The sequence below is a fragment of the Onthophagus taurus genome, chromosome 11 (genome assembly GCF_036711975.1).
Source record: "Onthophagus taurus isolate NC chromosome 11, IU_Otau_3.0, whole genome shotgun sequence".
Taxonomy (NCBI): Eukaryota; Metazoa; Arthropoda; class Insecta; order Coleoptera; family Scarabaeidae; genus Onthophagus; species Onthophagus taurus.
Genome location: NC_091976.1, coordinates 19,152,177 through 19,164,951, shown reverse-complemented (window position 1 = coordinate 19,164,951; position 12,775 = coordinate 19,152,177). Strand labels below are relative to the sequence as shown.

The window sequence follows — 12,775 nt, the reverse complement described above, 5'->3', positions numbered from 1 at the left end:
CTTAAGACAATCTAAAATTGTAAATTTCTTCTAAGCATACAACAGAGTATGAGATTCATTACTCTCCATTTGTTCTAAGATAAACCTGAAAGTTTGCTTGATGTACAGTGCTTTAAAAGTTGAAATGATCCCGTGATCTAACGGCTGTAATAAGGAAGTTGTATTCTTCGGTAAAAAACAACCTTTACATTTTCATGTTGTAAATCTGGAGCATTATCAATTAATAGAAGAGCCTTAAACGGCAATCCCTTATTAGTTAAATAATTTTTGACATCAGCAACAAAGAAGTTACGGAACACTATGGCAATGACCCATACTTTTTTATTAGCCGTCCAATAGACGGGAAGGTTGTTAATGTTTATTCCTTTGAATGAGCATGGTGATTTTGATTTGTTAAACACCAATGGTTTATAACCGCCAGAAGCATTGCAACAGAAAAGAACTGTTGTACGACTTTATGCTACTTTATGACCATTAGCTGATTAGTGAGCTTTAGCTATGAAAGCTCTTTCCGGCATTTTTTCCAGAAAAATCCAGACTCGTCAGCATTGAAAACCTGATCAGAAGTGTAGGAGTTAGCGGTAATGATTTCAGCAAAATTTTCCGAATATTGTTGTGCTGCAACCGAATCAGCAGATACACACCTTTCATTCTCAGATTATACAAAGAATGTCTTTGTTTAAATCTCTCGAACCATCCATGGCTTGTGGAAAAAGAAATCTTCTTTTCACCGGATTAAATCGACGACGACTGATTCTGAACTGATTGATAAATCGTCAAAGCTTTATTTGTAACAGTATTGGTATCGATCGAGCTTCGCTTTTGAGTTTGGGATATCATTAACGCTTTTTCCATATTTTCCATTGTAACATCTCAAACATATGAAATCGTACTTATACTGCTGCAGATTCCAGCTGCTACACTTTTTCTGGTGGGATCTTCATAGAGTAAAATTCTCCATTACGTAGACGGTCTAATATTTGAATTTTAGTTCTAAAGAAATAACTTTTCGTTTTATTTGATTTTTCTTCAAATCCTTTGACATTATAAAACTTTAACAAATTTAAAAGAAACATATAATAGATACCATAAAAACTATAAATGTTGAAAACTTACCAGTTCAAAAAATAAAGGCACAAGTACATAAGCTTTACTGATAAAATAATTCGCGCTATGTACTTGCATGAACCAAATAGCTCAAATAACTTTACTATTGTGAAATACATACGTACAGATTATCGGGATTCCCCTAATTTCCTTGTTCTTCTCTGGGATTCCCCTGTTCTTTCCATTAGTGCATCAAAGGAAAAAATTAAAAAATGCCAACAGCGTTTGTTTTCTAACAATGTACAATATAAATTAGCAAATTAAAACTTATCTCCCAGTCAGTTTGATGATACATATAATATATAAGGCAACCAAAATTACAAACGTTATAATTCAGCTGCCTGATGATTATTTTACCATAAATAATCTATATATTTCAACAGATTTTCTTATCAAAAACATCAAATCATTACCAAATTAACACCAATTGCATTATTTTATTAACATCTTATTTCTTTTTATATTTATACGAAACGTCTAAACTTAACCTAACTTGTCACGTTTCAACCTTTCTTATCAAAAATACTTAAACAAAATTGAGTGTGCTATGATTCTCGTTACTTTAAACCGAAATTTTTCGATAAATTTCGTTAAAAATTGCCGTAATTTCTCAACAATGAACGATTTAACCACGATATTTCTCGCGGGTGTGGCTTCCGTTCAACCAAAGAGTTTAATCAAGAAGACGGTTCAGATCAAAAATAAGACGTTAATAGTGAACGGAAACGAGTTTGTGATGAAAAAACCGTGTTATGTGGTTGGATTTGGAAAAGGGGTTTATGGAATGGCTTTGGAATTACAAGATATCTTGGGTGAGAACCTTCAAAATGGCGTTGTAACGGTACCTAGCGGGATTTTTACGAAATTTGGAGGCAGACCTAAGTGTGAGTGCCGAATCCAATTTATAGAGGGCGCTAAAGACAATATTCCCGATTTAAATGCTTTTGAAGGAAGTTTAAAGATTAAAAAGATGATCGAAAAGTTGGATAAAGATGATTTGGTCGTTGTTTTAATAACTGGTGGTGGTTCAGCTTTATTGCCATATCCAAAGGAACCAATGACTTTAGAGGAAAAACAAATTATAATAAAAAGCTTAAGTAAAGGAGGTGCCGATATAAAAGAATTAAATTCAGTTAGAAAAAAATTATCTGAATTAAAAGGTGGTGGTTTAGCTAAATTAGCTTTACCAGCTAAAGTAATTAGTTTAATCCTTTCGGACATAGTTGGAGATCCACTGGACTTTATTGCAAGTGGACCAACCGTAACAAATCTTGATTCCCCAGACAAAGCTTTAAACATAATAAAAAAATACGAACTATTTGAGAAACTTCCGGAGCACGTAAAAGTAATTTTAAAGTCAGAAAATACTTTTAAAGTTACAAACGCCGAAAATTTTATTATCGGAAATAACAAACTTGCCGTCGAAGCATGCAGAACAAAAGCGATATCTTTCGGATACGAAACCCGAATTTTGACGACAAAAATCCAAGACGACGTTGAAGTTTTAAGCAAATTCTACGCTGAATTGGCTGCTCTGATCTACTCTTCCACGAATAAAACCGATTTACGCAATTTTCTTGAGTCGGCCAAATCAAAATTGGACGATATCGACGTTGAGGACTTCTTACAGCTCGATTTCTCCAAGAACATTTGCATAATAGGTGCCGGGGAACCGACCGTCGTAGTTAAGGGTAAGGGAAAAGGGGGTCGGAACCAGGAATTGGCATTAAGATTTTCCGTGGAAGTTAATAAGTTTAGTGGTGCAAAAATGGAAGATATTTCATTTCTCAGCGCTGGCACAGATGGCATGGACGGTCCAACTGACGCCGCGGGAGCTCTTGGAAGTTCAAACTTAGTTAATAAAGCCGCCCAGTTTCATATTAGCCCCACTCAATTCTTACCCAATAACGATTCTTACAACTTTTATTCTCAATTTGATAACGGAACTCATTTAATTAAAACAGGACACACAGGAACTAATGTTATGGATATTCATCTTATTATTATTCAAAAAAATAAATAAAAATTATTTTAATAATAAATGAGATTTTATTTATTATTATTAACTCATAAGCTTAATAGATATTACAGCTTTCTATTATTGTGGCTATATTGGTTTATGATGTTTGAATATACGTCCAAAACTCGCAAACTCCATTATTTTGCTACAGCGTGTGAACTTTCGTCAAGCATGAGCAGACGGTTGTGTTGAAGGACGTATTGATACAATCCCTTAATGCGAATTAAATTTATAGTTAATACGTATATAGGTATAAGTTTGTAGGTAAGTACACGAAGGTAATATGCATTAAATCTATATTTAACATAAGCTGCTTTAACCATACAAATTTGTTCATTTGCACCTCAATCCATTAGAATTGGAAACTGTTAATTTGCACTGAACAGCCTTATTAAGAATGAATGTGGTCAATAGGTAATTAGTTAATCTCTTAAATGCTTTTGATAGTATCGATCGCATCACACTAATGAACAAATTAAATTAATTGGATTAAATCGTAAATTAAATTTAATGGAGCAAATTTGATTGATATTGATTCTTTGTGTTACAAATACCATAAGTTTCAGCAGTAACATGATTTATTAAAGTGTAAGATATTCAGTATATATAATCTTGTCTAAAATATTGTGAAGTGCGAAGTTGTACCATCGTTCTGAAACCATATATTGTCGTTTAGTAAAATAGGGTTATTATTGGAAGTATAACTAAAAGGGCAGATTCGTCAGCACATTTCCCAAAAATTCCAGATCGAACAATTTGATCGAAGAGGAAGGTATCAATGATTTGTTTGTGAGTTATTCCTGATAGGTATGAGGTGGGTGTGTAACATTATACATATGTATAGTTATGATCTGTATTTAGTAAATTTCAGTTTCAATGCAATAGGCAGAAATTATCGTTCTTATTCGTTTCTTATTCGTCGGCAAAATATGTTTTTTGGCAATTTTTAGAATATTTATGTGAATAAAAAACTTTGCTTTTCAGAAGGGTGGAATTTTTGGAAGTTAAGTTAGTAATTATGAAAATTAAGAGTGAAACTGACGTAAGTTAATACTTTTAAAATAACCTAAAAAACATGTGTTTTCTAAGGAACAAAATTTTATTCTGTAATTTTTGATTTAGTTTTAATTTGATTTTTGAATTATATATTAGCTGGCTATTGTTCCTGAAGATGACTAAAAAAGAATAGTCGAAACCGGTTGAGCCGAAAATAAAGAAAATTCAAAGTTTTTTATTCACATAAATATTCTAACAAGATGGGAAGTAATAATATTAATGAATTTTTAGAATGTTTGGGTTGAGCACAATGTTTGATCAATTTAGACTGATTACATCGTAATCTTTTTGTCACATGCCATTTATACAGGGTTTATCAGGTATGAGTAGAAAAAATTTGAGGGGTTATAGGTTTCCTCTTTTTGAATAAAAAATTCTTATAACACAATGTCCCATTCTTTGTCCTTCTTAAGATATGATACGATTAAGTTAAGGGTTCATAAGTTTGAGTAGTACAGGTTAATGAATTATACTAAGCAGGCTTTGTTTTGCAATTTGTAATTTCTTGCTAGTTTTGTAATTTTGTTGTTTTTAATACAATAAGCAAGTTTATTTATTAAAACCAAAATTTTTGTAAATTTTCACATTAAAGAGTGATAAAACAGAAGTGATAAATTTATTCGTATAAAGTAATTTACCTCTAAAAAAATATCTCAAAAATGACTTTTATGTGTCAAATTAAAGCTATATTACATAAACAAAGCCTGTTTAATATAATTCTTTATACAGAAGTACTTAAACTTTCAAACCCTTAACTTTATCGTATTATATCTTAAGAATGGCAAAGAATGGGACATTGTGTTATAAGAATATTTATTCAGAAGGGGGAGACCTATAACCCCTCAAATTTTTTCTACTCATACTTGATACACCCTGTATAGTAACAGTTTTCCTTGAAGTTTTGCAAAGTTTGGAAAAAAATTGCTGATCAATTTAATTTGATCGTATTTCTCCTAACCTGTAACGGCATATATGGAACGCAAAATATTTCTGTTATTTTCGATACCTATGCAAAACCGATTGTTCTTGAATTTTATCAAAGTTTGAGTTGAGCAGAATTTCTGACTAGTTTAATTTCAACACTATCTTATTTCTTATTATTTTTGAAACAGCAAACCGGAAAAAATACTTGTCATTTCTCAATTATAAAGAAAGAACAGCTTTCTTTGAATTGTTAGAGATTTGCAATTGAGCAAAAAACGTTTTTTTTTATATTATTTCATTTAAGTAGAATTTTTAATCAATCTAATTTGAATTGCTTCATATAGCACCAAGTATTGGAAAGGTTTATCGGAAATTTGAGCAAATTTCGGGATTTATAGAATTTATAATCAGTTTAGACACTGAATATTGGAATTTCCATCATATTTAGATTTTTGTGTTTCCAGTGTCATTCTTGTGTAGTAGCTTTTATCATTTGTAACTGACTGATTTTGACTATTTTTTCCATTATCTTGTGTGAAAGTGAATAAAATAGGATTCGTGCAGATTGATTTTACATTTTTGACACGACTTTGTCGTGTTTTTTTCACAGAAAGCACAATATGTTGTTTTTTTGCGTGGACAATCCAGTGGTTGCTTTCTTCAAATCGCGCTTGCGTTGGCACTCTTGAAGCTAATTCTTTACGGTAAGATGAACGTCCTCCTCCTTCCGGGGGAAAACCATATTTTTTGTAAATACATTTGCACAACTATTCTTCGAAAATGCAAATAATCCTTTTTTTGCCCAAGTCCTTTTCTTTATCTAATCACTTCTTCGATCTAATGCAAATCCTATAATTGTCTATGTTCTCTTCCATCCTGTCTACACCGCCCATAAATGTATTGTATTGAGCTACTATATGAGATTACGCAACTGGCACCTTTTTTTCTGTTTTGATATTCACCTTTCTACTCTACATTCTGGAAGTGTACAAACATAAGTACTGACCATCAGAACTATTCTATTATCCTGCCAGCTTGTAACGGTTATCTTATTGGCAACATTTGTATAATAGTACTTCTTTTCTACTACTTTCGAAGGCATTATGGGACGCTTTTCAATTCTATTGTATTTGATAGTTCCCGTGTACCCAATACCTTTTTCCTATAAATGAGTTACTAGTTTTAGCGAAGAAAAAAATCTGCCGCCATAAATTTTAAAACTAGTCTTTTTTGGTAGGCATTTTATCAGTCCAAGTACAACAGACTCTCCTACACCCATTATTGTTAAATACCTGGGTATTTATTTTCAAGGGTAAATTTCCTGGATATATACCCGAGGGTATTTACCCAAGATGGGTATTTAGAGATATTTATAAAATTTAATTTAAATTGAGTTGATGGCAGTTTTGCAAGCACTTCATGAATGCAGAGTCGATTATCGATATACCAAACTTATTTATAACATCTACAAGAACGCTACAATGACGGTAAAATTGCATGAAAGTACTGAAGAGAGTAGAAGTAGTAAAGTACTGGTTATGAGTAAAACAAGGCGATACACTGTTGAACCGAAATTGATCATTACACTCCTCAGAGTGCATTTAAACAACTGGATTGGACCCAAAAAGGCATAAACATTGATTGCAAATGCTTAAGTAATTTGCGCTACGCGGACGATATAGTTCCTATATTGGATAATCGTGGAGAGATTAAACTAATACTGAACGACTTAAAGGAAGCGTGTGCAAGAGTCGGGCTAAATATCAACGAGGAGAAATCAAAATTTATGATAAATCTTGTTCCCAGCTCTAACATCAACACTGGAGATAATGAGGTTGAGAGGGTTGACAGCTATGTATATCTTGGCTATGAGCTTCGTATGGGCAGCCTACGAGAAACTTAGAGACATCTTCAAGAGAAAAGGCCAAGAAAGGCTTTCAATCAATGCGTGTTTCCGGTTGAAAGTACTGAAGAGAGTAGAAGTAGTAAAGTACTGATTGTGAGTAAAACGATACACTGTTGAACCCAAATTGTTCATCACAGTCCTCAGAGTGTATTTAAACAACTGGATTTGACCCAAAAAGACATAAACATTGATTGCAAATGCTTAAGTAATTTGTGCTTAGTGTGTGCAAGAGTCGGGCTAAATATCAACGAGGAGAAATCAAAATTTATGATAAATCTTGTTCCCGGCTATGTATATCTTGGCTATGAGGTTCATGTGTCGAGAGATTATCAAACAAGCGAACTAAACACTCGTATGGGCAGTCTACGGGAAACTTAGAGACATCTTCAAGAGAAAAGGCCAAGAAACGCTTTCATTCAATGTGTGTTTCCGGTTATGACATAAGGCTCCGAAACTTTAACATTAACGGTAGCCACTGCCAGGAGGGTTCAAGTAACACAAAAGTAGATGGAGAGGTCGATCCTGGGTCTAACTCTGAGGGACTACATACGAAATGAAGGCCTATGAAGAAGAACTGGCGTAAATGATGTGGTCAACATTGTGGCAAAGCGTAAGTGGTGCGAATGAAGTATGAGCAGTGGACAAAACGGTTGCTTGAGTGGAGACGGCGAGCGAACAGACGAAGTAGACGTCAAAAGAATGACGAACAATTGAATTCAGACAGCACAGAATAGAATCCAATGGAACAGAATAGGGGAGGTCTATGTCCAACAATGGACGCAAAGGGCTGCTTGATGATAATAATCATAATAACTTGATCTAATCTAAATTACGACAGATTGGTCTAATGATAATACGTCTTTGATTGTTGACTATTCCTCGTCTTGAATGTCCTCATCACCTTCCTCTTCGCCTTTTTTTTGAATCTGATATAATTTTACTGGTATTACTTACTGGTATACCCACTGTTTGGGTATTTACCCTGGGCCGGGGTAAATACCCGGATGAATACCCATTTTAGAAATACCTACCCACCGGGCCCATCACTGCCTACACCTAATGCTGGTTCCTTGATAGTTGGTTTTCTCGGAAACTTAGTAAAAAAGTAAAAACGGGTTCTAATAGATTTTTTCACGTGGAATCCAATGGTGCACGTACAATTTTTTTAGTCATCACGGTTTTTGAGTTATAAACACAACTCAAATACTAAATACTCAACTTCTAAAATACTTAACTCATTATAACTCAAAAACCGTGATGACTAGAAAAATTCTACGTGCACCATTGGATTCTACGTGCAAAAATCTATTAGAACCTGTTTTTACGTTTCCGAGATACAGGAGGTGTCTGAAAATCGTAAATTTTGAAACACTCCCTGTATATCAAAAACGAAGAGGGCTATAAAAATTTGGTTTGCGCCATTGTATGTTTCACAAAAAAGTAGTTCAGGTTCGCGAAAGCCGCAACTTTTTATCTTTCATAATAACTGAGATACCCTGCAAACCCATCGAAATTTAGACACCTTGTACAGTGGAGATGACTTCTTACCATTTCGAATCTATTTCTTCTGATAGAATTCACTACTGCCATATTGCAAGATTCGGTTCCTAGCTCCTACCACATTCTCCATCTAGGAACAACACAATAACCAGATAATAGTAGCATGGCCAAAAAGATACTTTATTTCTCCATAGGTAGCGCGGAAATTAAGTTCACCCTTTTGGTGTCCATATAACGTCGTTATTTCTGCAAAAAATGATATATAAGGCGTGTCCGGAAAATAAGTACTGTTTTGATTCACTGTATTGCATGAGATAGTCACAAAACAATTAAATTATCGGAAATTGTGGGTTCCAAAAATGCTCACGGATGTTCACAAAACGAAGCGACTTGGAAGTGCTTTGACATTTCTTACTCGATACAATGATGAAGAAGATGAATTCTTAAACAAAATTGTGATTGGCGATGAAACTTGGGTTTGTCATGTCATTCTAAAATCCAAACAACAGTCGATGGAGTGGAAAAACAAAAATTTAAGACAACTTTGTTGTCACTGGCGACATCTTTCCATGAAAAGAGTATAGAAAAGTTGCTTTTCAGCTACGACTAATGTCTGAGCACAATAGTGGCAACTAAGCAGAAAAATAGTTTAAGACATGTTCTTACATGTAAAAATAAATTTTGTTTTACATGACACCACTTATAATACTATCATCAAGAGAAAGCTCAAAGCATTCCACCGGATCAGAAGGAATGGGTGTTGATTGCATGGGTTTCGCAAAATTGGGAAATCCATGAACATGATCGGATTTTTTCCAGTTTCTTTTTTTCGGTAACTTCTTTTCTATTTCTGACAAAGATTCGTCGTCACTATTTTACTATTCATCAGTGTCGCTACCACCAATTGTGAAAATCCGTCCTTGATTTGTAATTTTCGCCATAGCTTCAGCTTAAAGCTGTCGACCATCCAGCTTATTGATGTCGTTGTAGAACTCTTCATTGCCGCTATCTTCAGCACCATCATCTGGAGGAGTGATAAAAACATCAGCCCCCAAAAATCCTCTTCAACTATTATTTGAATGAGTTCTGTAGTTTTGAGTGGTCTGAAATTATTAAAAATATTTATGGACACATTTATGCCTATAGTTCAAATATTGGACCTTTTGGGAAAAAGTGTTTTTTTTTGTCAAAAAGTGTTATGGAAAAGAAGTACTTAATTTTATTTGCGGATGCTAACTTGGGTACAACCTATGAATACATGAAATAAAAATCCAAAGTACAAAGGTGACCCAGTTTTGTATAATTTCCTTTATTAGTGAAATAGTGTAAAGTGAATTTTAAAAATGACTCGATTATATCCGATAAAACACGATGTCGCCCGAATCAATACGCCACATGGACTTTGGGTCATGCGCAAAACGGATTTTTGGTCGGCATGTTGGGCTATAAGAGAGGGAATTGCAGTTCAGTCAGCTGTTGTGCTATGGATTGCGTACGATTACGCGTCCATATATGAAAAGTTCGCGAAAATGACCGCGTTATCGCTCGTTTTCTCGTCACGATCGTGTACGTTAATCGTTTTACTGTCGTTGTGCGTTATCAGTGACACCCAACTAGTCATCAACGTTCGTAACCAGGTATATTATTAAAATTTTTATTTTATAATACTCTGCATACTCAACGAAGAATCTATATAAAGAGGTTTGTTTGTTTACGTTTAAACCGGGTGTGGATTTAATTGTTGATAATACATTTTTTTCCATAACGATGATATGGTACAAATTTTTATTTATTACTTTATTAACTTAACCGATTTCGGTTTTTATCCATCTTCTAAGTCTAAAATTTTCTTTTTATTTAGAGAAATAATAATTTAAGATGAATCCATGGAATCTATGAAACGAAACTCGTTGACCTTTCAATTATCGAGATCTAGCCTACCGTTAGGAAGCTGTTGCCCTATTTCCCTGAAAGAATGACCTTTAAACTTCCCCGCCGTAAACGCTGAAAGTTCTTCACAACGGAAAGGGTGAAGTGCACCGTCCTTTCAGTACGGAGGAAACGATTTCAACCCCCCCTGAATGGACAATACGGTGTCGTTAGCTTTAATCGCAAAATTCGAACTTAGAGAGCAAAAAAGCTCTTTTGAAAAAAATCTAGTATCGAGAATCAAATTTCTTCATGCTTATAAAATAAACATATTCACCTTTATATGAAAAGTATTTCGCGTGGAAAACGCGAGTTTTTCGTGTCTTTAACTTACCGCGATGTCCCGACCATTGGAAATCGATTCATAATTTCACGGCCAGTGGTATATTTAAATAAGCCCCTTACATGTTTTTACTATCACGAAAATCCATACATGAATACCTCTTTAAAGAAGATTTTTTTAAGCTTCATTGTAACAAAATGAATTTTTATTAGTATTTTTTTCTCTGGTTATGGTGGAATAAAGCTTGGAATTAAATTACGACTTGGAGTCTAGATGTCTGGAGAAGAAGAGGGGAAATTTGGAGGATGGCGGCGTCGCCGTCTGGTAACAAATGTTGGTCCACAAGACGACTTGTAGACGCCGACGCCGACTGAAGACGTCGATTCGAAACCATGATTTGCACGAGTTTGTTCTACTTAGGGACGCCTGATTTATATCACGACTGTGACCCGGAATGTCGTACGCCTTCGGGACTGAATTACTGCCAAGTTTCGTTAAGATTTACACCCGATAAGGGACGCTAATGGCAATCGTGTACGTGTAGAAATCAACGCACACCTATCTCTAGTGCACAGATTTTATGACAACGATTCACGTCAACAAGCACCATTTACTGATTTTAATAGTCTAATAAAAGCTTTTAACCAGAAATTAAACCACCAATTTTAGTTTTAATAACAGACGCTTTCCAACATCCTTTTCAATTCAAAAGACAAGTTGAAGATTGGCAATTTCCAAGGAGACAAAAGGATATCGTCGAATATAAGTTCATAAATGCGGTTAGAACTCCAATCGTAGGCAATTAAAAGTTGTACCCGTGGTTCTAACCGGCTTGTAATTTAAATCAAATACAAACTCACCCAAACCCCTTCTCAGAGAATTCCACGCCAGGATAACTTAAACCGGAGCAATTTATAGTTTAAATAGTTCGGGAATCGACGAATCTTAATCCTTACTCCATCGAATCCGTTGCGAAACTCCCGATACTCTCCAAGATTATTGGAAAAACTAACTCTTCGGAAAACTTAACCAACTGATTGATTTAGTAATTCCATGACCATCGTTTATATTGAAACAATTGTAGTAATCAATATAACGTGATAAAATGACTAAAATAAATTTAAATTCTTTTTACAAAGCTTTAAAATATTTCTGTTCGTAAATGAAGACTTCTTTCCATCCAATAATAACTTTTACAAAGTGAGTGATGGACTTTCCAATCTGAAATTTTATAGCAGATCTCTATGTTGTGAATACCTTAATAAGTACAGGATGACAATTATTTAATTGATTTCAAATTTTAAAAACTATTAAGTTCAAAAATTTTATTCAAATTGCAAAAGCAGCTACATGACCTATTTCCTATTTGGAATTAGGTCATGACCTTAAACACTAAAGTGACACAATTCAAATAATAGTGTTTCTAGGCAAACAAGCGGAAATTGATAGAGGGAGTCTTTTTATGGCATTTTATGATTAAAACTAAAAATATTCCATTTTTGAGTTGTGCCACTTTATTTTTAAAGGTGCGACATGTTTGATTGACGGCTATAATGTAGTGTATACGAAGAGCAAAATTTTGCAACACTCGCTGAACTGTCGAGGCAATTGTGTTTAATATCGTCTCACAACATTGAGAAACAAAGGTTGAACTTAACAGATTATGGCTGTAAACAGATTGTAGCCTCTGGATATCCCAAAGACAGATTGCGGTCTCTAATCTACTCTTCTAAAGCCGTGTGTCCGCTACCAAGTTTTCTTGCGGAAGTCACTTCTGGAAGCAACTTCCGCAAGAAAACTTGGTAGTGGACACACGGCTTAAGACATCAAACCGTCTATTGGTTCGATATCTGCTCAGTCCTATATGAACCTGAGTTGCTGATATTGACATATCAGCAACTCAACATTACACAGCAAACTGTTAGACGTTTGAGGTACAGAGTAAAAAACAATGTGAGTCATTCAGAAAGTTAACTTCGTTATTAAACCATGCCATATCTACATGAAATCAACGTAGTGATTATAGTGTTGACGAAATATAAATGTAGTT

At 34.3% G+C, this 12,775-nt stretch overlaps 2 protein-coding genes across 2 annotated transcripts in view; both read left to right on the top strand.

Moving 5' to 3' along the window:
* Positions 1-1,568: 1,568 nt before the first annotated feature.
* Positions 1,569-3,149, top strand: LOC111424257 (glycerate kinase). Its single transcript, XM_023057744.2, has one exon. It carries the CDS (start codon positions 1,655-1,657, stop codon positions 3,128-3,130), a length of 1,476 nt encoding a protein of 491 aa, XP_022913512.2. The 5' UTR covers positions 1,569-1,654; the 3' UTR covers positions 3,131-3,149.
* A 6,829-nt stretch (positions 3,150-9,978) lies between these two features.
* LOC111424114 (out at first) overlaps positions 9,979-12,775 on the top strand; it is a 149,586-nt gene continuing 146,789 nt past the window's right edge. Inside the window, exon 1 of the mRNA XM_023057545.2 lies at positions 9,979-10,150. Within this exon, the coding sequence (XP_022913313.2) occupies positions 10,043-10,150 (108 nt within the window). The 5' untranslated portion in view covers positions 9,979-10,042. The remainder of the gene's footprint in view (positions 10,151-12,775) is intronic.

Coding starts and splice junctions, on each gene's coding strand:
- LOC111424257 (XM_023057744.2), top strand. CDS start 1,655: ATGATTCTCGTTACTTTAAACCGAAATTTTTCGATAAATTTCGTTAAA.